Source organism: Myxine glutinosa, chromosome 1 (genome assembly GCF_964187855.1).
Source record: "Myxine glutinosa chromosome 1, kmMyxGlut1.1, whole genome shotgun sequence".
NCBI lineage: Eukaryota > Metazoa > Chordata > Myxini > Myxiniformes > Myxinidae > Myxine > Myxine glutinosa.
Genome location: NC_136261.1, coordinates 218,578,485 through 218,602,499, shown reverse-complemented (window position 1 = coordinate 218,602,499; position 24,015 = coordinate 218,578,485). Strand labels below are relative to the sequence as shown.

Genomic DNA, 24,015 nt, shown 5'->3' with positions numbered 1-24,015 from the left:
TTTGAAGTGCACAGACATGTGCAAACTCACCACATGTGACAACCAGAGAGTGTATGGTGAGAGTGATGACAGTTCGGCAGAAGACGATGAAGAAGACGACGACGATGATGAGGATAACTTCTGAATTGTAGAACTGTATGGAGAAAGATCATGTACATATGTGTAACAAATATGGTGTACGCTGAATTGATAACTCGTGTACTTTATGGTATAAAAATTAAAAAAACCCACCTTTCGAGGCCATATTTCCCCGCAAGCGGGGGTTGGCCTTTTTCGGGAACCGTGGTTGTTGTTGTTTTTCGGTCCCCTTTTTGAAGCAATGATTTACGGCCGGATGCCCTTCCTGACGCCAACCCTTTTTGCCGCCTTTAACGACAAACAGGGAATTACCAGTGAACTGGTCCTCAATTAGCCGACCTCGGAAGGATGACAGGCTGAGTCAACCCCCCTGGCGTTAATTCAGCGATCGACCGGGATTCGAACCCAGGATCCTAGGATCCTAAGCTGACACCCTAGCCGCTAGCCCAACACCAGGGTTGATGGTATGATGGTATGATGATGGTATGATGGTACTTTATGGTATGATGTCTATAAATATATGTTGCTTAAATAGAAAGTACATTGTTTTCCTTTGGTTTACTTTATGTATAGCTGGTAATATAAGAGAACCATACAACACTACAAGACTAAAAACGTTTGCATGAATATGATGTAAATTATCTCGCCAAGTTAGGGTACATCAGGATACATACATATACATGGAGTAGGTTAATCATCACATGCATCATACGTCTGTGGTATATTCAAGAACACCACATACAGTTTGGTCATAATGCCTTCATATTTTTAGAATTAGACATTTCTGACACCAATTTCAGTACTTTTTGGCCTATATATGGCTGACATCCCAATATTATATATACTATTTTTAGACCAATAATGGTATACAAACTATATACATGCTGTTGGTCAAAAATCGTAAAATGTAAATCAATATATCATAAGAGCGGAAAGATATACATTTATGGATTTTAGGTCATGGTTACAGCAACTACTGTATATTGGATTTTCTCATCTTTATCAAGGTGTATGAGATTTAAGGCCCAAATTTGACTTTAATCATACTGTGTGTTTCTCAAATTCAAAAATTCATTTAATATCCGCCAAACTGAATTTTTGCCTAGTTTTGTTTTCATTGGGGATTTTGTGATAAATTTTTGAGGGTTGGCGGAAATAATTATGTTTTAATGATCATAAAGAGGTTACTATATATCACACAGGCACTTTCTATACATCATGTGAAAGATAATTCAATTACCTTTCATCTGGTATACAACACTAACTGATACATATAGGAGATATTATTTGAAAGCCCCAAAACGAACCCTACCCCCTAAATCTTAGGCGGAAAAATTACCGAAAGCGTTATTGGGGTGGTCTGACAAATGTGATGATAACACAGATACGGCTAAGAGTTTCACACTGCTATCACATTTTTTTCAGCACTAGGGTCCCTGGCCTTGCCAAAAATAACTGTTAGCCATCCTCCCTCTGATTGAGCATAATGTCGAAAATTTGAGGGTCTGGCTCATAGCCTAAGTCCATCCTATAAAAAAAACAACTTTCACACTAGCAGGTGACAAGATTGGTTAAATTGAAGGTTTGAGAAGACCATATTAGTGTCATTACTTAAGATTTATCCGAAACAAGGATCAAGTTCAGCATATTTACCTCCACCACCAAAAGGGGGGTGCTGGTGAGAGGTGGCGGAAATCGCTGGTTTCTCGTTTTACAGTTGTGCTTTAACCATTTTCCAAAAAAAACATACAGATTACAAAGGGGGAAACAATTTAGCGGATTAGTAGGGAAGGATGGTGGGAGTTTTAGATGCATTACCGAAGGTGAGTGGGGGGCACCTTTAATACGCTGTTATGCTCGATGTTTGTTAATGAAATAACGAGTCTATCGTACTCCCATCACCCACTATGGCTATTCCCACAACAATAGTGTTCGTTCCTTATTAACATTGGAAAACTAGAAAATATTATATTCAAATAAGAAACTAAAACGAAATTTCTTTTTTGGAAATGTTTTCTTTGAGCATTGTCACAAAGGATAAAATATTTTTATTTGGATACCAAAAAAATGATATTCAACTTTGTCATGCAAAATATGTGTTTCAGTGATTTTGGAAATTTAGCTGATTGAGATTAAGAGAAACCCATGTATCAGATTTGGACAATTGGTGATTTACATTAAGTTGGTGTTTGTTATATTGTTGTTCTTTGATTGTCATTGTCACTGTAAGATGTGTGTTGTGGTTTAGGCACTCACCTCTTCCTGATGACATATCAGTGGAGGAGGAGGATGTTGTATCTGCACTGCCTGTGGTTGAGGCCTCTGGTGTTGAAAATCTAGCACAGGTCTGCAGCCAGCCCAGTGGCGTCTTTTTTGTGGAGAGCAAGGGTAAGGTGTGTGTGTCCCTGTCCGTGTATAATAATTCCAGGTTAGCCGGACTGTTTAACTACAAGACAAAAATTTGACTGGACTTGTGTGTATAATGACATTTCGTATCCTTGTAGGTTTCCTGTCCTTTGGTACATTGGGAGTGCTTCGGGAGAGGGGTGGGGGGGGGGGGGGGGGGTCACTGATCCATACATCTGGTTAGAACAGAAATTTGGAATTTGACCGGGATTCCGGCTCACTTGGCCTATTCTTGGGAAAGACACCATGAGATATTTAATGTCCCCCAGCAAATGTGGATAGATGGGATCCCTGCAGCCTCACGCCCTTCCAACGGACGGCACACTCGCCCTGCTCGTAAAGCATCAATATGCCATCATTTCATGTTGGGTTAGGAATCAAACCCAGAGTAGACAGTTCAACACGGTCAGTGTGCTATCTCTGGACTGTTTCTAAAGGTGATGATTATGTTGAGAAGCCATGCGAGTACTATGTATTGTGAAATAATAGTTCCTCTATTAACACCTTCATTCAATGTCCAACCCCTTTCTCCCTCTCCTCCACCACCCACACATTCATTTTTACATGAATGATTATCAGGTTGCTGAATGATAATTATCGTAGAGGTAACATGATGTATTTTCAATCCTCTGATTGAATAAAATTACATTGATCTTGATTGCAGCTCTCACCCTGAAATGATACTGAAACATGGCAGGACCTAAACAAAGTAATTTGGAGAGATTTGGAAAGCAGTATGCTGCTTGAAGCTGGTATTCATTGTAGGATTGAGAAAATAATAGAAGTACAGTGAAAACTCTCAACTCTGAATTCCTTGGGACTGAACAGTGTTCGGATTACAGAATCTTTTTGATATTAGAATACTCGTACACCCACTCACGACGGGAGCGGCAGGGGGCGTCATGTTATTATCCTTATTATTATTACCAATTATTATTACTATTACTTATGTTACATCAGGTCATTGAAAATATCAGACTGTATCTCGCTATTCTAAATCCCTGCTTATAAAATTTACTTCCATAAGGGCATATGAGGGTAGTGGGCAAGATCGCAAGTCACAAAACCCCATGGAGATTGGGGATATTGTTTCATAATATCATTAATATTATGCTATTATCATAAGTGTTATTACCCTCGCTCGAGGAGAGGGTATTGCATGTGAGTCCATTTGTCTGTCTGTTTGTTACTTGCGAAAATCGAAGATTTTTCAAGTATATTTGTTGGTCTTGTGCGTTATTACTTACAAAATCGAAGATTTTCATTGAAGATTTTTCAAGTATATTGGTCGGTTGCGTTTGTTATTCTCTGTCTGTTTGTCTGTCTGTCTGTCTGTCTGTTTGTTACTTGGCAAAAAAAAATGTTTTTTTTGCAACTATGTTGATCACTCCGGTTTGTGTGTTTGTGTGTATGTTTGTGTTTGTGTGTTTGTCTGTCCGCTCACTTATACTTGCCTACAGGTTAGTTTTTCGAGTTTGTGGTCTGACAAATTCCTATATATATTTAAGGTCAAAAGGTTAACATAGGCCAAAGGTCAACCACTTTTTTTGAATTTCTAAAATCCTCAATTTTCATCCGAATGACTTGAAATTTGATGAGGATTTACATATCGGCTAACTGAATTCAACCACCGACTATTTTTGAGATCAGCATCGGCCAAAAGGTCAACATAGGCCAAAGGTCAACCACTTTTTTTGAATTTCTGAAATCACTTTTTTTTTTGGTCAAAAGAATGCTGTACTGAGTGCCATTCTACTTTGTTCTGTTTTGCCAAGTGTCACTCGATGAGTAATTTTTCATTTTTTGTTTGTGACCGGCCTACAGGTCACAATTTTCAACCAATCGACATGAAACTTCACCAAGTAGTAGAGGTCGCCACAATTGAGAAGCCTATTGATGTTGAGGTCAAAGATCATCTGGGGGTCAAATGTCTAAAATCGCCATTTTTAATCCGATTGACTTGAAAATGGAACAGCATTTGTATATTGTCACTAAATTGGAAAACCAACTATTTTGAGGTCAAAAGGTCAAAGGTCAACTCAAGGTCCAACTTCCAAAATCATCACTTTTCATCTGAAAAATCATCAAGTTTCATCCGATTGACTTGAAAATTTAACAGCATTTGCATAGTGCGTCACTGAATTGGGAAACCAACTATTTTTGAGGTCAAAATGTCAAAGGTCATCTCTAGGTCAAACTTCTAAAATCAATTTTCATCTAAAAATCATCACTTTTCATCCTATTGACCTTTGATATGATCAGTTTTGATCAAGATCGTCAATTTTGATCTTGATGAAATGGACAATTTTCTGGATCAATTGCAACCTTTTTTTCGGGTTGGGGGGAGGGCGTGGATTTCGCAAGTATCGTGCTCTGCTTGACGTCTTCTTGTTATGTCTGTTTGCCTGTCTGTCTGTATGTCAATCGCCTACAGTTCACAATTTTCAACCCATCTTCACGAAACGTCACCAAGTGGTAGAGTTGGTCATAAGCGAGAAGCCTATTTTTTGAGGGTCAAAAGGTCAATAGGTCAACATAGGGAAAAGGTCACCAACCATGTCAAATTTCTAGAATCCTCTATTTTCATCCAATTGACTTGAAGTTTGAAGAGGATTTGCATATCTGGTCACTGAATTCAACCACCAATTCCATTTTAGGTCAACTTAGGGCAAAAGGTCAACATAGGCGAAATTTCCAAAATCCTCAATTTTCATCCGATTGACTTGAAATTTTAAGAGGATTTGTATATCTAGTTACTGAATTCAACCACTAAGTATTTTTGAGATGATGATGGGATGCTGGGATGATGAAGTTGGAAAGAGGATTGACGAGAAGAGGAAGAAGTTCAAGGAGTGGCAGAAGGCAAAGGGTACGGGAGCAGAAAAAGCAGAGCATGAAAGTTATAAGGCAGCCAAGAAGGCTGCAAAGAAAGAGGTAGCAAAGGCGCAGGAGACATGTAGGAAAATGTTCGGAGAACGCTTGGATTCGCAAGAGGGTCAGAGAGCGGTATTCAGGATTGCAAAGCAGATAGCGAAAGAGAGGTGTGATGTGATGGGGGTGAGTTGCTTGAAGGATGAAGTGGGATAAATCGTTGTGGACCCAGATGGAATTAAAGGAAGATGGAAAAGATATATGGAAAATGCTGTTGAATACAGAGAATGAATGGGATGGCAACATAGAGAGTAACCCAGTTTTAGGACCGGCAGAGAAGATAACTGAGAAGGAAGTTGAGGAAGCGATAAAAGCAATGAAGAGTAGAAAGGCGGGAGGGCCGACGGGAGTTGTGGGAGATATGTTGAAGGCAGCAGGAAGTTGGGGTGTGAAGAGAATGACAGAGATCTGTAATCTGGCGGTGAAAGAAGGCCGCATTCCAGTGGATTGGGAACTGAGTACCCTTGTCCCTCTATACAAGGGGAAAGGTGACCCTCTGGAGTGTGGCTCGTACCGAGCGATAAATTTATTGGAGCATGGAATGAAGGTATTGGAAAGGGTGCTGGAGAGGAGGATAAGGAAGAAGGTGAAGATCGACGAAATGCAGTTTGGATTTATGCCAGGAAAAGGAACGACAGACGCGCTCTTTATTGTGAGGCAGTTGCAGGAGAAGTACATGGAGAAGAGGAAGAAGATGTTTCTTGGGTTTGTTGATCTGGAGAAAGCATTCGATAGGGTTCCACGCGAAGTATTGACATGGGCATTGAGGAAGTTAGAAGTGGAGGAATGGTTGATCAGAGTTGTGATGGCAATATACAAAAGAGCGCGCACAGCTGTAAGGACGAAGGACGGGAACAGTGGTGAGTTTGAGGTGAAGGTGGGAGTGCATCAGGGGTCGGTACTAAGTCCACTACTATTTGTAGCTGTGATGGAGGTGCTGGCTCAGACCGTAAAGGAGGGTTTACCGTGGGAGTTGTTGTATGCAGATGATCTGGTGTTGATTGCGGAAAGTATGGATGGACTGAAGGAAAAGATGAACAAGTGGAAGGAATGTATGGAGACAAAAGGTCTGAAGGTGAATATAGGAAAGATGAAGGTGATGGCAAGTGGTAAAGCATGTGGTGAGGTGGAAAGAACTGGGAAGTGGCCATGTGCTGTGTGCAGCAAGGGTGTCGGAGTGAACTCCATTCAATGTGCAATGTGCGCTGAGTGGGTTCATCAAAAATGTAGTGGTCTGAGAGGGTCATTAACCAGTGTGGCAGCTACATTCAAATGTAAGGTGTGCACAGAGGGAGCTGCGGATGGAGGAAATGTTGAGTTGGATCTTGGAGACGGCATGAAGCTGGAAGGTGTGAAAACATTTTGCTACCTCGGAGACATGCTGAATGGAGAAGGTGGATCAGACTCGGCAACGGTTGCTAGAGTGAGATGTGCATGAAAGAAGTTTCGGGAACTGAGTGGCGTGCTGCTGAGGAGGGGAGTGTCATTGAAGCTGAAGGGAAGGGTGTATGCTGCATGTGTGAGAAGTGTTATGATTTATGGGAGCGAGACATGGTTCATGAATGTAGAGCAGCAACGAAGGCTGGAAAGGGTGGAAATGCGAATGGTTCGGTGGATATGCGGAGTGTCGTTGAGAGAGAGGAAGACAAATGATGAATTGCGAAAGATGATGTGAATAGAGCCTGTGATTGATGCTGTGAAGAGGAACACGTTGAGATGGTTTGGTCATGTGTTGAGGAAGGATGAAAGTGACTGGTTGAGAAGAGTGATGGAAATGAATGTAGAAGGAAGTAGAGGACGGGGAAGACCGAGAAAGGCTTGGCTAAAGATGGTGGAAGAAGAAATGCGGGCAAGGGGGTGAACAAGGAGAGATGCAGAAAATAGGGCAAAATGGAGAAGATTGTCATGGGGACCGCAAGGGTAACCCCCGCTCTTGCAGGGAAAATGGCCTTAAAATGCATGTTGTGTTGTTGTTCGGCCAAAAGGTCAACATAGGCGAAATTTCCAAAATCCTCAATTTTCATCCGATTGACTTGAAATTTTAAGAGGATTTGTATATCTACAGACTTGGCATTTAATTTGGAATATTTTTTTTGTGGGGGTGAACTTACTTTTCAAGATGACTTAGAACCAAAAGTTCATTGGAATTATGTTGAAATTATTCTAGATTTTGTTAATGTGACCTTTAAAAGAAACAAAAACCACATTTGACATTTCAAAGCAAATAAATTGATCCTTGAAAGTGATGTAAACTGATTTCGAACTCAATTCACGGACAGTACTGTTAAACTTCTGTACGTTTTCCAGAAGTATCTCTTTATTTTGCACATGAGCCCAATTTTTTTTCAAAAAAACAAAAGCTAAATGATGACTGGGATTACGGACAGTAAAATTACAGTTCAGTACTTCGTGTAACCCCCACGAGCATTCAGGAGAGCACGTACACGTTGAGGCATGCTGTTCACGAGATTTGCCAAGGTTTGGACAGGAATCGATTGCCATGTAGTGACAATAGTCTGCTGCAATTCACGCACAGAGGTCGGCTGCTGGTCCAAGTTGTCGATTTGATGTGTTAATTCTGCCAACAAGTTCTCTATCGGATTCATATCCGGGGACATGGCAGGCCACTCCATATGCTCTACACCACGGTCAGCAAGGAAGTGTTGGATCATGCGAGCACGATGAGGCCGTGCATTGTCATCTTGGAAGACAAAGTTTCCTCGAAAGGCTGCACGAGCAAATTGAAGCAATGTTTCTTCCAGAATGGCACTGTACTTGAACTGGTTCAGGTTTCCATTCAGAACAACCAGGTCAGTTTTTCCCCCTGCATGAAAAGCAGCCCAAACGGTCACCCCACCACCTCCAGCTTGGACTCTTGGCACTATACAATCTTCGTTGTGGGCTTCATGCACTTGTCTGCGCACTCGGACGTGGCCATCTTGACGATAGACCAGAAATCTAGACTCGTCACTGAAGGTCACGTGATTCCAGTGTCCTGGCTGCCATTGACGGTGCTCTCTGGCCCACTGCAATCGGCGCTGGCTGTGTTGTCTGGTCAGGCGTGGCTTTCTCAGGGGACGCCTGGCACGATAGCCTGCTTGAACCAGTCGTTGGTTGACTAGCCTTCTGGATACAGGCACATTTGTCAGTTGCTGCCATTCAGCCCTAAGCCGATTCGCTGACTTGGTACGGCCATTGCGGACTAACCAGTGCAGCTGGCGATCATCTCTCCTTGTGGTTCTGCGTGGACGTCCTGGTCTTGGTATTGGAGTAGGGACACCCTTCTGAGCATTTCGTTTCAGGATCTTTGACACCTGACCTTGAGTGATGCCATACTGCCGAGCAATAGCACGCTGTTTCATGCCAGAATTTCGTAAAGCCACCACTCCATGACAAACAGCATTGTCAAGTTGACGGACCATCTCCAGAGGAAGCGGCAATAACTTTTGTAGACGTGCAGCAGTTGTTTTCCACTAATACAGAACGCAACAACCCTTATATACCCGATTGTGAAGCCAATCGTCAAATGTACCTTTCCTTACATTTTGTCACGCCACCTGTGAACTAATCTTGTTATTGATTTCTTGCTGCGAAAGACAATCAGTGACATGGTTCTTTCAACAAATACATCACCGAAGGGTAAAAGAAACTCACCAGATTGATATACTGAGTTCAGAAAGTAAACCCAAGTCAAGAAAAAAAAAATTCCATATTAAATGCCAAGTCTGTAGTTACTGAATTCAACCACTAAGTATTTTTGAGGTCAACATAGGCCAAAACAATCAACATTGGCCACATTTCTAAATCCTCAATTTTCATATGATTGACTTTAAATGTTAAGAGGATTTTCCTATCAGGTCGCTGAATTCAACCACCAATTCTTTTTGAGGTCATCATAGGCCAACAACTTATTTTAGGGATTTCGCAAGTATCGTGCTATGCTCGACATATTTCTTTGTTTGTTTGTTTGTCTGTCTGTTTGTCCACACATAATAAATATTATTTTCTCTGCAACCGTTGGTCCAATTGACAGGAAATTTTCACCATAGGTACACCTCCACCTGAATAATTTTGTAATGATAATTATGATGTCATCGGCCACGTAGTATGGGCGCCATCTTGGAAAATACGAAAAACTTTGCACCTCTATATCTCTGAAAGCGCTGCATAGAAAAAATTGAGACAAGGCTGATTGTAAAGAACTCCCCATGGGGAATAACAATCATGTTAATGATGATGTCATAGATGCCTCCATTATGACGTCATAATTCGACGTACAAAACATCATCCGATCAAGATGAAATTTCTTTGGCATCATCTAGGGATAAATTGGTGGAGAAAAAAAGAATGATTACGTCATCGGTCACGTGGTTCGACCGCCATATTTGTTTTAACACAAGAGCCTTAAAAAAATACGTCCTGGCGAGGGTATGCAATCTCTGCTCTTTCTTGTTACTTTTGTAATGAGAAGCAGCCTTTGAAAAACGCCATGAAAAATGCCTTGGAAAAACTCCATGGAAGCGACAGGAAGTGTGGTGTTATTAACCCATGTGGAGTATATAGGCTACAGTAGTTGTTCGATCAGGTGCGTTCGTCGACGTGATGAGCATTGTCTGATGTCCGGATTCCTTCAAATTTCTTTAAGTTTAGTGTTAAACAGCTTTAGCCTCTTTTTACAAAGGTAATCATACGTGTTTGTGGTTTATAATATTTTTAATTCTGGTAGGAGCCATTGCTCCCACGAAAACAGCACGATGAGCTATTTATACACGCTAACCACGGTGTTTGGCCAAGGACGAAAAACCCCTTGGTGAGGGGGAGATGGAGATATTATTAGTACAGTGAAACCTTGACTTACGAGTTTAATTCGTTCTGTGACCGAGCTCGTAACTCAATTTGCTCGTTTCTCAAATTAAATTTCCCCATTAAAATGCATTGAAATGCTATTAATCTGTTCCAGCCCACCAAAAACCACACCAATTTTTTTTTAAATATACAGTATATATAAAAATATCTCGCGCTTTATATTTCACCTGTATGCAGCATACAAGTTGGCAGGATGGCCTGGACGGGAGGTACGCACACTTGACTCTAAACTGTCCAGCCTGCGTTTGAATCCCGACCCAGCTATAACCTGTCATGGGTGAATCACAGGCAGGGTGATTCGTCAATGTGTGTACCGCTAAACTGGGCGCCCCGTTTGCGTCCCATAATAGTTGTTGGATGTTAAGGATCTCACCGTGTTTTCCACAAAGACAAGGCGAGCTATCGCCGGCACTCTGAACAAGTTGTGGCCTGGCATGCTCTTCTCCTCTGCCGTTATATACGTCCTCCTCGGCATCTTTTTCCAGAAGAGCCCTGTCTCGTCACAGTTGAAGATTTGCTGGGGGATGTATCGTTCGGCTTCTATCAGTTCGGCAAAAGTTATAATAAAATCTTCAGCTGCCTTCACATCCGAGCTTGCTGCCTCACCATGCCTGACGACGGAGTGAATGCCGGTCCTCTTCTTAAAATTATCAAACCATCCCCGACTGCCTTTGAATGACTTCCGATGCCTTGTCCGTTGATGTTGCCGCCGTCTGCTGCACCAAATCCCCGTAAATGTCTCGGGCCTTCTCACACATGATGCTCTCGGTCACGGTATCTCCTGCGAGCTGCTTCTCCGTCAACCACACAAACAACAACTTCTCCATCTCTTCATGGATAGAGGTCCGGAGCTTTGAAATAATCGTAACACCCTTGGCTGGCGTTATAGCCTTTATCGACTCCTTCTGCTTCAAAATCGTACATATCGTAGAAGTACTACGATCGTACTGCCTCACCAAGTCGACAACACGCACACCTCGCTCATGTTTTTCGACGATTGCGTGTTTTATATCCAAGCACATCATCCTCTTCTTCTTCTCAGTACTGCCCTTGGCACTCAATTTCTTAGGACCCATGGTTAAAACTAAGAAATTTTCCAAAATAACCAAAATGCGAAAACAAAGCAGCAGTGATATACGGCAGAGATGCTTGCACGGCAAGATAACCACGTGACCGGAACCCACCTGGTGGCGGGTGGCGTAAGCTCGTAACTCAGATCTCGGCTCGCATCTCAAAGCAAAAAACCGCCCGAGCGACGGCTCGTATCTCGGAAAACTCGTAAGTTGGTGCACTCGTAAGTCAAGGTTTCACTGTATTAGTATTGTTTTGTAATAACATTAATATCATGCTTTTGTTATTCAAAGCGGCCGTGGAAAAACACAACGATAAAACTATCTTAACACAGATATACACCTCAACACGCAACCCCATTGGTAGGGAAAACCCCCTTGGCAGAGAAAACCCCCTTGGGGAGGGGGGCAAATTAATTCGTGACAACCTTCATTGTGTGACCCATAGTCCTCCTGTCAAGTTTATTTGAGATTGGATAAGTAACGACCGAATGTATCGCGGTCAAAAATGTCCAGACTGACACATACCAAATTGCGTATTTTAGTATGATGAAACTTCTTCTTTCTTTTTTTTCTATACAAAGTCAAGACTTGTGGAAGAGCTATAGTACTGAATGGATCAGGATGCAACAGAACAAAAGGAAGAATAGACAGAGGGGGGAAACACCAATACATAAAACAAAACAAAATTGATGGACAAAATAGAGGGAGAGTTGGATAAATGAGGAATTTTTGAGGAATGAGGGGTTGGAGAGGATGCATAGGCTTTGTGAAGAGGTTAAACTTCCACTTAAAGTTTGATTACAATGCTTTGTTGCCCTCTTACACATTTCCTGAAGAGTCATTTGTTTCATGAAGTTCAGTTTCTCCTTCATTCGTTTCTCTTGTGTAAGGTAAATATTCATTATTTCTTGTTTAGAGATAAAATTAATCCCCTGAAAGAAACATATACTTTTATCCAAGTTTTATTCTCGATCAATGGTCATCTGCTTTTTTTTTTTCCTTCACTCTCACTTTCACTGTCGTCATTATTATCTTCATTGGGGTTGATAACTGTTGTGGAAAACCATTCAGGTCCGCACAACTTGTAGTCCAACGGTTTGGTTTAATTGCATTTAGATCATCACATCATTCCTGTAAGTGGAAATACACAATAAGCATACGATGCGACATCTCATAAAGCCATTCATATCAGTCAATGCAAGCAAGCTAGATATTCTATAAAGGCGTACCATTAACGAGGCTACCGATGTAACATGTCACAAGGGAGAAGTCTCGGAGCACTGACACAGCAACGGGTCTTATAGTCACGCCCCTAGTGGGGACAACAATGACAGCGAGCAGCGAGCATCCCCACCCGGGTTCAGTACGGATACGATTTCACTACATTCACCCCCCGTCAGAATTATACGGCCGCGCGGCTAAAAGCGAGTGAGCGTCAGCATGGGCGCGGAGTATTAGTCGGCCCAACCGTAGCGGGCCGGGCGGCGAATTTCTCTGCCAGCACGCGTTCGAAATTCCCCGGGTACGGCGTCTCGTAACCCTGTATCCCCGGTGTCAGAGGCGTCAACAGGGTCGGGTGATGAAGGGGGTAACGCCAAGTCGTCGGACCCGGGCAGTCTCGACGGGGGGAGGGTCGGTGGACTGTCGGCGATGGGAGCGTCGGGAGAGGTCATAGTCTCATAGACGGGTTCGACTGGTCCGTCCGATTCCCTACTAAGGTCGTCGACCCCGCAAGGGGCAAGATGACGAACGGAGACAGTAGTCTCACGACCATCAGACGTCATCACACGAGCATGCTCAGGATTAGCCTGGAGAATCTGCACTTTGTCCACAAGGGGGTCGTACTTGCTCGCGCGAACTGCCCGTTTAAGGTAGGCCGGCCCGGGCCCAGCGAGCCAACTGGGCAAAGACCGTATACACCCCGAGCTCCTGGGGTGGTGGAAAAGACGCTCGTGGGGAGTTTGGTTAGTTGCCGTACTCAGGAGTGCCCGGATTGAGTTCAACGCCGCAGGTAGCGACCAAGCCCATTTATCGAGGCCCCGGCCGTGGGTCCGGAGATGGAGCATGACGGCCCTCCAGATAATCCCGTTGAAGCGTTCGATCTGCCCATTAGCCTGGGGTCTATACGGCGTGGTGTAACTAGACGCAACGTTGTTTTGGAGCAGATAGCCGCGCACCTCCTGAGACAAGAAGACTGCACCCCGGTCGGTATGGACATAGGCCGGGTAACCGAACATTGAGAACAAGTTCTGTAAGCAACGCATCACCGTGGCAGCAGTCATGTCCGCGCACATATAAGCAAAGGGGAATCGTGAGTACTCATCAACGATAGTGAGCAGATAGCGAGAGCCGCTCGACACCGGCAAAGGGCCCTTGAAATCCATCGCCAAGCGTTCCCACGGGCGTGTAGCCTTCACCAGAGTCCCCATAGGGGGGTTATAGAAACGCGGTTTGATTTCCGCGCAGATAGCGCAGTCGCGACAGATACGGCGGATATCGTCAATCGAGTAAGGGAGATTCCCACTCCGCACGAAATGAGCGAAACGCGTTACGCCGGGATGGCCCGCAGTAGCATGCAGCACCCGTAGGCCCTCCAACGAGGTGATACCAGCACATGTAGTGGGGCGCGATAAGGCATCGGCGGCCTGGTTATCCTTCCCTGGGCGATATTTGATGGTGTAACAGAAGTCGGCGAGTTCGATACGCCAGCGAGTGATTTTCTCGTTCTTAATGCGCTGGGCGTGTAAGGTGTCGTACATGAACGCAACGCTTTGCTGGTCCGTGATGATTTGGAAGCTCCGCCCGAGTAGGTACGGGCGCCATCGCCGAATAGACTCGACGATCGCATACGCTTCCTTTTCAACGGACGAGTGCCGCCGCTCAGCGGAGGTAAGAGTCCGTGAAAAGAAAGCCACGGGACGTCCCCCTTGGGAGAGGGTCGCCGCGATGGCCTGATCCGAGGCGTCACTTTCGAGGACGAACGAGCCGCTCTCGTCAATGGTTGCTACGGCGGCTCGGGCGATGTCGGTCTTAAGTCCTTCAAAGGCCGTCAATGCGGCCGAACACAGGGGAAAGGTGTCGCAGGCCACAAGGGGGCGAAGTTTCGCGGAGAAATTTTGCACCCATTTGGAGTAATGGGCGAACAGCCCAAGGGCGCGTTTCAGGGAAGCCCGATCGCAGGGAGGGGCCATGTCGAGCAAAGGTCGCAGACGTTCCTTATCCGGAGAGACAGAGCCATGGGTCACGGTGTACCCCAGAAGATCTATGGTGCGTAGGGAGTATCGGCACTTATCCTCGTTCATAGTTAAGTGATACCGTTGCGCGACCTCAAGGAAGCGCTTCAGATTAGCGTCATGGTGCCCTTGGTCATATCCACAAACCGTAAGGTTATCGAGGTAGACGAAAACATCGGTTAAGTGCTCCCGCGCAACGAGGTCATCCATGGCCCTCTGGAAACAAGCGACCCCGTTCGTCACCCCAAAGGGCAATCGTGTAAATTGGTACAACCGCTGCCCCGACTCGAAAGCGGTATAGATACGATCCGCCCTAGAGATAGGGATCTGGTGGTACGCACTACGGAGATCGAGAGTACTATAGACCGAATACTGGGACACCTGTTGCACTAGCGCGTCCATCCCCGGAAGGGGGTAGGCATCCAGCTGTGTAAAGCGGTTAATCGTTTGGGAATAGTCGATTACCATGCGTTTGCGATGGGCCTCACTGCGCACCACTAAGACCTGGGCACGCCACGGTGACCTACTAGGTTCTATGATGCCGTCTTTCAAGAGCTGAGTCGTTTCGTCCGCAATGAATTGCATGTCCGCGCGGGAGTAGCGTCTCGATTTTACCGCGACAGGGGTACAGTCGGAGGTTAGATTGGGGAACAGCGAAAGCGGACGGACGTCCATTTGCGCTAGGGCGCACACCGTTAGCGCGTCGTCCGCCCCCACAACAAGAGTGTCAGGCCCACCGAACTCCATTACCAGACGTCCATGCAGCTTAAGAAAATCGTGTCCTAGCAGAATATCAGCACATAACGCGGGTAAAACCATAAGGTGTACATCAGGGAAAACCCGTCCCTTTAGCACTAGTTTCAATCGGCATTCCCCTTTTGTGCTAAGCCGGAGTCCCTGGGATGCCATGAAGATCCGTCGTGTAGACCGCCCGATCCGCCATCCATGCCTGAGCACAAGTCGCTGGTCGATAAAACTATCCGTAGATCCGGTGTCCACCAAGGCCTGAACACAATGGCCCTCAACCATAAGGGGAATAAGGGCTTGAGCCAGGCCAGACGAGGCAGCTGGGAGCGGGACTGAGCCCCCCGAATGGGTCGGACCAGCCTCGCGGGTGGATCCTACACCAGCAGCAGTTTTGCGATCGTGACCGGAGTCTGCGTTGACCATGGGGAATCCATTATCGTCATCAGAGGGCTTTCCCCAGCATTCCGGTGTTTCGCGATTCAAAATCCGATGAGAAAAGGCCTCAGTAGTATTTGACATCGCCTTTTGACACTCCTGGCAGATAAAGGCTTCCGTTGTAGCCGAAATCGCCTTTTTCGTTTGGTCGCTTTGACAAAAGGCTTCCGTAGTATTCGAAATCGCCTTTTTCGTTTGGTCGCTTTGACAACAGGCTTCCGTAGTAGTATTCGAAATCGCCTTTTTCGTTTGGTCGCTTTGACAGAAGGCTTCCGTAGTATTCGAAAGCTGTTTCTTCCCTTGCGTGGCTCGAGGTTTGGCCAAGGACGCGGCCTTTGTCCCCGATGGAGAATGAGACGGTGGTGGCTTTCCGGTGTCGCCAGTCAAGGTTGTCTGAGCGCCCAGCGGGCCGCAGCGAGAGGCCCTCCCCTTCGAAGACGGGTAAGGCGCTGGGCTCGTGGGTTCTGCTACAAGCCCGTTCAAGGTTGCCGCGCCTGCGCGACCGCGGCTGCGCGTGTCGAAGGGCCGCGAGCCGCGTGCCGATTTCTTGCACACTTTCGCGTAATGTCCCTTTAGCGAGCACAAATGGCAAATAGCGTCACGTGCCGGACACACGACTCGGGCATGACGAGGCCCTCCACAAAAAAAACATGCAGCCCCGCGCAAGGCCTTGGGTCTGCTGGTCGTAACGGCAGCTGTCAGGGTAGGGTCATCCTCCGGAGCATCCCGGAGTTCAGCAGGCGGATCCACGTCCTCGTCAGTGGTCCTCTCCGGCCGGGCGTGTAGTGAGGTGCCCGCCAAAAGGCGCGTGCGATCATAGGCGTTCGATTGCATCCGCGCTTCAGTATACACCGTCGCTTGCTCAACCGCCGTAGCGAAGGTCAGGTCGGTCTTCTCCAAGAGTTTGAGACGTAGTTCCTGAGAGGAGACCCCTGCTATGAAGGCATCTAAAAGTCGATCATCTTTAGCCTGCTCGGGAGTCCGTGGCTGGGCGCTGTCCAGCATGAGCTGCCGGAGCTCCTGGGCGTAATGATCCATAGGCTCGTTGGGTTGCTGCCGTCGCGTCTGCAGCAAATAACGCGCATACACAGGGCTTTTTTCTTTTATATAAAGCCGCTTGAGCTCCGCGACGGTAAGATCATACGTCGTGCATTGAGCGACCGAGTGGTAGACCCGGTAGTCGATTTTTGAGTGTAATATTGCCAGCTTCGCGGCAGGCGTCGGAGCGGTATCAGGCTCATTAAAGAGATGCTCCAGTTGCTTGAGCCAGTGCTTGAGTTGCAAGCCTCCGTCCGTGGCTTGTGGGTCGGCGCTGAAAATGGACACCGTCAACGTCTTGTTGCCAGCCATGTCAGCAGATCATAAATGCAATTAAGTGTTGTGGAAAACCATTCAGGTCCGCACAACTTGTAGTCCAACGGTTTGGTTTAATTGCATTTAGATCATCACATCATTCCTGTAAGTGGAAATACACAATAAGCATACGATGCGACATCTCATAAAGCCATTCATATCAGTCAATGCAAGCAAGCTAGATATTCTATAAAGGCGTACCATTAACGAGGCTACCGATGTAACATGTCACAAGGGAGAAGTCTCGGAGCACTGACACAGCAACGGGTCTTATAGTCACGCCCCTAGTGGGGACAACAATGACAGCGAGCAGCGAGCATCCCCACCCGGGTTCAGTACGGATACGATTTCACTACAATAACCATGTCAACAATCTCTTCATCTATCATCTGGCAGACCACAGGTGCTTCACTGTCACAATTCATCCACTCCACGATGTCATGTTCATGCAAGTTCTTGGCCAATGGCCACTTCAGTGTTCATAATCTTTGCATAACGTATCAATTCAGCTGCGTCAACCTTTTAAGTTCGGATTTTGCATTTTGGAATTTTGGATTTGAGAATTTTCACTGTATGTCTTGCTTGCTGAACAATGTGTTGAATATGAAACTTGTGTGGGGTAGGAAGGAAGGGTGGTGATATTACTGAAGGAGATGCTCCAAGCAAAGTACATCATACCTTTCTCAAAATCTGCAAAGTTGCAGAGAACCTTCCAGGCATTGGCCATTGATTGCTTTTAATAAATCTAGAAAGGAATTGATCTGTAGATGCTGCCTTGAAGAACATCAATTTCCTTTATGTATGTCCTTTTCAAAAAAAAATTCCATGGTGTTTGTGTGGTACTGAATTGGCATACCTTTTGCGGAGTGTAGGAGGGTTTCGTGTGTCTGAAAAGCCCTGGGAATATTGCCAGAAAGGAGGAGAATTGGTGGAGGAGCAAGTCGTGCAGAGTACCACGCAAGATGTAGCCAGGCGGGCACAGGAAACCTTCTGGTAATCTCTATATGCTATGCATTTGTACTAGTGATGTGGTACCGGAGCTCCTGTTTTGCTGGACTTCAATTTGAGGTGAGATTTTAAAAACATTACAGAGAAGGCATAACAATGGAGGTGTGAAAGAGTTCCAACAGAAATGTCAAAACGTAAGATAAATCTCTTTGTAAAGGAATATGCAATTTTCAAACATGACACTAGACTTTAAAATTGGTTGCTGTAATCAGGCTGACGCTGTTAAAAAAACAAACTATATATTGTCACGCAACTCCGATTAACCCAGAGTTGCGGATTGCCGATCACGAAGGCTTTAACTCCCGAGGCGGAAACTCAATGGCGGATTCCAAAACCTAAAACACCCAAGCGCGCGGAATGGAGGGGAACGGCGAGAGCCCCGCAGCCTTATCTATTAAAATCAACCACCCGGTAAACTGCGTTCAGATATATGTACAAAAATAATGCAAGGGTTTATTGGGAAAAGCAAAGACAGTAAAAGCACGCGCCGGTAATGAAATAATCCTAAATTGGGATCCCACACACACAGATATAAGAGACAAGACGAGGGGATATGAATTAATAAAAAAGAACACGTTATGTTAAATAGTGAAATGTGGTGTGAGCTTATCTGTCCGTCGTCCTGTATTGTTTGCCGTCCACCACGGCTCCGTTCGGCCCCGATGTACCCACGAGGCCTCGCTCCAAGCTCCGATCCTCTCGTCGCCCACGAGGCCCGTGCACCAAGCTCCAAAGCACCCAACGCAGGCCAGCGGCTCCACACGAGGTTGATCCCCACACAAAGTACGAAAAGACAGGAACGGAGAGAACGCAGGTGTGACTGCACGTCTCGTCCTTCCAACTCGCTTCTCAAAACCCAACTCGTGTACTCAGGCCATGGACGGCCAACCAACTGCTGCTGCGCGACTTGCTCTCTTGCACTCGGGATCCAACTCACAACTCGTCTCTCTCAATGGCGTTCGGTGCTCGTCACTCAACTCTCCAACTCTCGACCCTCGACTATCAAACGAACGGCCCTCTACTCTTCTGCCCGAAATGGCGTCCGGCCCCTGCTAATATCTCTGGCCGATGACGTCAGCTTTGGCGCACTCCCAACCAATCGGTCTCCTCCACCGACTCGCTCAGGTCACGCCCACTGCGTCACTCTCGCTCCTGCTCCTTGTGTTATAGCACGTGCTATGCGAGGCGGGTAAGCCTCGCGGAGGTGCAAATGGCAGCGGCCATTATCGGCGGTGTCCTAGCCCGATTTCTTCCTAAGTCATGTCAGGGGGGAAGGGCATCATTAGTGTTGTACTAAGGGATCCTAACCAAGTGTCTATGTGGTCTGCAGTGCCAAAAAGGACAAAGGTTTGATTACCAGGTGAGACATACAAGGGCTCTACTCATTAACCCCTACAACACCTATCACTCGAATCTCCTGGTAGATTCACAGTTATACACCTTAACCGACAAAACGCCTACACATGACTTATTACAGGAAGTGTTCCTTACCGCGACACATGAAGCATGTTACCTACTCAGATCTACTCTGCTCTACATATATCACTACCCAAATTCGTAACAATATATATATTGTTGTGTTTGTGGGGGGGTAGGTAAACGGATCCCATAGGAAAGGTAGGGCCATGCATTATAGCATGGGCCATGTGACGCATAGAAGAAACCTCGATGTTATAAGTAGGGAAACTGTAGCATAAGGTTGTTTACGTGTTCACCACACGGGGGTGGTGTTGTGCTAATTATCGGTAGGGTTTAAGGATAATTTTCCCCAGTGCGTGCTTTCCCTCTGTAATTATCCCCTCACATTTTTGCTGACAAGGCTGGCAATGCAAAACCATCTTTAAACAATATTTACCGCCAACTACAAGCAAGCAGGTTCCCGGACTAAGCCCCGCCCAAAGGACCTAATAGGTGTAAGCCCGCCCATAAGAGGCGGAGAAATGGACGGTCAAGAAAAGCCGTGAGGCCATGCCCCGAGGGACGTGATTTCGACTGTGGGATGTGGGCGAGGCGAACGATACGATTGGCTCTCAGGAGTGAAGAAGAAGAGTCTCTCGATCTTGCTCGGACAAGAAGGCAGCGCCATCTTGTGGACATGGTGCTGGTGGAGTTTGGGCCGTACTTTGGAGAGTGAGGAGCGCTTTACTGCGTTGGCAGTATTTTGCAGGAAGTTTCGGAGACTGCTGGGCTCTTGGTGGGCTGAAGGCTGTGCCATTCGTCCTTGGGAGAGCGAAAGAGGGCTGTCTTCACAACTTGCCTCACGACCCTTGGCGCCGTCGGCGCCATCTTGTGTGCTTCCCGAGCAGGAGGGCCTGAGCCTTGTCACCACCACTCTCCTCAAAAAGGGCCACTTGAGGCCAAAACTAAGTGCCGACTGATTGGGGTTTAGTTTAATTAATTTTCCCCTGTGATTGTATTTGAGTCTGTGTGTGGAGGTACCTCAGTTAGGTATTTAATTTATCTCAACATTTATTTCGACATTTTCACCCCTTCAGTTTAATGCCATGTTCCATTAGATGAATGTAATTAAACTTGCATCAGTATAATGAGCATGTGGCAGAGAGGTAGGGGTGGGGCAAGAGTGGTCCAAGCACTAATGGCAAATCCACCACCTACTGCGTGATTGATTGGACCATTTCCTCTGTGTGCCAAGCCTCCAGCATCAGTCTTCCAGTCCTGTTCAGGGTCGAACACAAAATGCTAACCCTATCCCACGGGTTCATGTCCTGCCTTGAGACCATGTTTGGCAAATGCAGACCTTTTGGGATAATTGCACTCGAAGGCCTTGTGGTGTTCAGCAATATGCTGGCTTAAGGTCCTCACCGTCTCTCACGCATATATTCAGCTCCACAACCATAGGCCCATACACTGTCTGGCCTTCCTCAGTAGCATGTCCTTGACCCTCATAAGAGCTTGTCTGAGGGTGAAGACTGCTTTGAAACTTACCTTCAGTCCTGCTGCTTTCAATACTCTGCCGATCCTCTGCGATATATCTGGTACAAAAGACAGAACACAAAAACCCCTTGGTTTTTTGCCCCAAAACCCCCAGCCTGTTGAGGGTGACGCCAGCCAGGATCGTTCTCCTTTTTGGTAGCTGTCCGGCTAACCGTTTGCTCTCATCTTCAGTGTATTGAGGGCAAGCGCACATGCGCAGAGAGGAGTGAGATTTATTATTATTATTATTTTATTTTAGACTCTCTCTGCCTGCATGACAGTCAAATAAAATTGAAAATCATTCCAAACAAGAAACTTAACTGTTTTTGAGGATGTCATAATGGACACAAACAGGCACGAATAATGAATGTAACATGTTATAAATGGTGGTGTAATACTGCGTAAAATGGTGGGAAGACCCAGAATAAATTTCTTTATAAGACTTTTACAATCTTCATTTTATTTATATTGAATTATATACTTGAACACTGCAGTATGTGTATGAAACACAAATCGGCTTCTAAATACTTCCATGAACCTCTAGTTTTGCAGTAGTTGCACATGTTCTATAGAGTAGTGCATAAGGTATAAGGGTGATGTGTATGGCGTATAAGGGTGATGTGTATGGCGTATAAGGGTGATGCACAAGACTGCTTCAATAGCGCTAAACTTCCTGATTTAAAACAGGACAACCAACATCACCAATTGATTAATATCTGTGTATACATAATTTGTTTAACCAACTGCTTGTACTTATACAAATGCACTGGTGTGTGTTAGTTCTCTGGGCCTGTTCTGTGGTGGCCTCCTGGCTGGTGTAGCATTGTGGGATGCGGTGCTGCTTTGCGTGACTGCTGGGCCAAGTCTCTCAAATCTCGGTCGCCTGTATTCCCTGTACCAGCTACTGGCTGCACCCAGCCAAGCGTTGTTCTCCGTGCTCCTCGCTGTGTGCACCGTGTCTGCATTTGACAGGTACTGCCGAGCCAAAATATGAGTAAGGTACGCTGTCTACCATTACTCCTTCATGCTTTACTCATGTGAAGCCATGATACAAATCTCCTGCTCTGTTGTTTCTATGTACCTTCTGTTGTTGAGAGCTGTTTTTCATCAAATACATTGTATAACATATTGTATTTACGTAATAGTCTTTAAAAAGAAAAAATTATTATTTATGTGATATTAAATAATTCATTATTTTTGCAAAGCTGTCGTGTTTCCTGAGCTCAAGTTGGTTTTCCAGCAGAGATTATTTCTTTCATCATGTGTTATTTACTCGTACAATTACATTTTAGACACAGGAGACAATTCGGTCCATAATGCCTTTGCCATATCCACATTCGTGAACTCCAAACCTTGTGCAGGTAAGGCTAATGACTCCATTAACCCTGAGCACTGATTTTGGCTAGGGTACTGAAACATGTTGTCTTGCTTTTTTCAAAATATGCAACAATCTATCTATAATTCCAGTAATCTCTGTATGTCTGTATGTCTGTGACCGCTGTTTCTCGACAACCACGGGTCCGATATACTTTAAACTTGCCAGGTATATTGCTGGGGACCCGAGGATGTGCCTTTTCAAGGTTTCATATTAATCGGAGAAGTAGTTACCGAGCTATGTCCAAAAAACGATTCAACCAATCAGAGAGCAGCGAGCTATCACGTGTGCCGAACGTGGCGAACAGACTCTGCCTCGGACGGCACATTTGAGAGCGTATTCATTTATTTCATGTTGGCAAACTATGTTGCCGTTAAACTATGTTTTAAAACTAATTAAAACTAATTTGCGATTCTTTCGCTTTCCTGCGCGTTTGTGCACGCTATGGCGATTTCTTTACCAAACTCCGCAAGCCGTTCGCTTTGGACCAAACCATTTCATGTAAATAGAGGGGGGGGATTGTCACCGTACTCGCAAGCCGTTCGCTTTGGACCAAACCATTTCATGTAAATAGAGGGGGGGGATTGTCACCGTACTCGCAAGCCGTTCGCTTTGGACCAAACCATTTCATGTAAATAGAGGGGGGGGATTGTCACCGTACTCGCAAGCCATTCGCTTTGGACCAAACCATTTCATGTAAATAGAGGGGGGGATATAATTTTAGATATATATATAGTACGGGCATGCCCTAGTATCTTTAAATGACCACAACCTACATATATATATATAGCAGCTAGGCTTACATTCGCATCAGATAGACCCATCTAGCCTGTTGTTGACGTTATAGCTAAATGGCAATATGTCATTCAACTACTACCTGGATTGAACGCAGTCTCGACAGCTCAATTGGGAGCCAACTGCAAAAACAAAGAGAGAGGTTTCCTAATGCTGTGTATAAATAAATTGCTGTGCTATGGCTTTGAATTTGAAGGCCCTGTGGCACACAGCATTTGATTTATCAGGTTTGTTTGGCAGGTTGCCCTTAGTATTATTTAAAGCAAAAGATGAAATAGAACGGCACTCGGTAGAGCGCATACCTCCGCCAGGAGGAACAGTTTACGTTGAAGTTTTGGATCCCTCTGATTGGCCGAATCTGGATGTGGACCTGAACCAAAATCTATTCGGCTTGTTCTTGTCACCCAACCAACTCATCCACCACGTTTTGTCATAACCTGTCCACAACTTTTTGAGATATCGTGCTGTATATCGATTTGGGCCCTATCTCTCAATAATGAAGAATCACTTTTTTTTTTTAATGAACGGATCTGGATCCGGATCTTCACCAAAATCAAATCAATTCGTCCTTGTCACACACCCAACCTGTCCACCAAGTTTCATCTGAATCTTTCCACAACCTTTTGAGATATCCCTCTCACAGACATAAACAGGGGTGGGAACATAGCCTTCTTTCACTTTCGGTGGTAGAGGTAAAAATCTTAAATGTCTGTCTTTTTCAATTTATACTTTACATTGTTGCTGCGTATGAAAGACTTTGTTTTTCGTGTCGTCACACAAA

The 24,015-nt window shown here is 45.4% G+C and overlaps 2 protein-coding genes across 2 annotated transcripts in view; both read left to right on the top strand.

The window, feature by feature from the left end:
- LOC137434214 (mth938 domain-containing protein) overlaps window positions 1-24,015 on the top strand; it is a 233,412-nt gene that overhangs the window by 9,312 nt on the left and 200,085 nt on the right. The window lies entirely within an intron of this gene.
- The window catches only part of TMEM237 (transmembrane protein 237), a 78,978-nt gene that overhangs the window by 37,921 nt on the left and 17,042 nt on the right, over window positions 1-24,015 (top strand). The window contains exons 6-8 of the mRNA XM_068127057.2: window positions 2,327-2,466; window positions 17,995-18,115; window positions 21,845-22,036. Coding sequence (XP_067983158.2) covers window positions 2,327-2,466; window positions 17,995-18,115; window positions 21,845-22,036 — 453 coding nt within the window. The remainder of the gene's footprint in view (window positions 1-2,326; window positions 2,467-17,994; window positions 18,116-21,844; window positions 22,037-24,015) is intronic.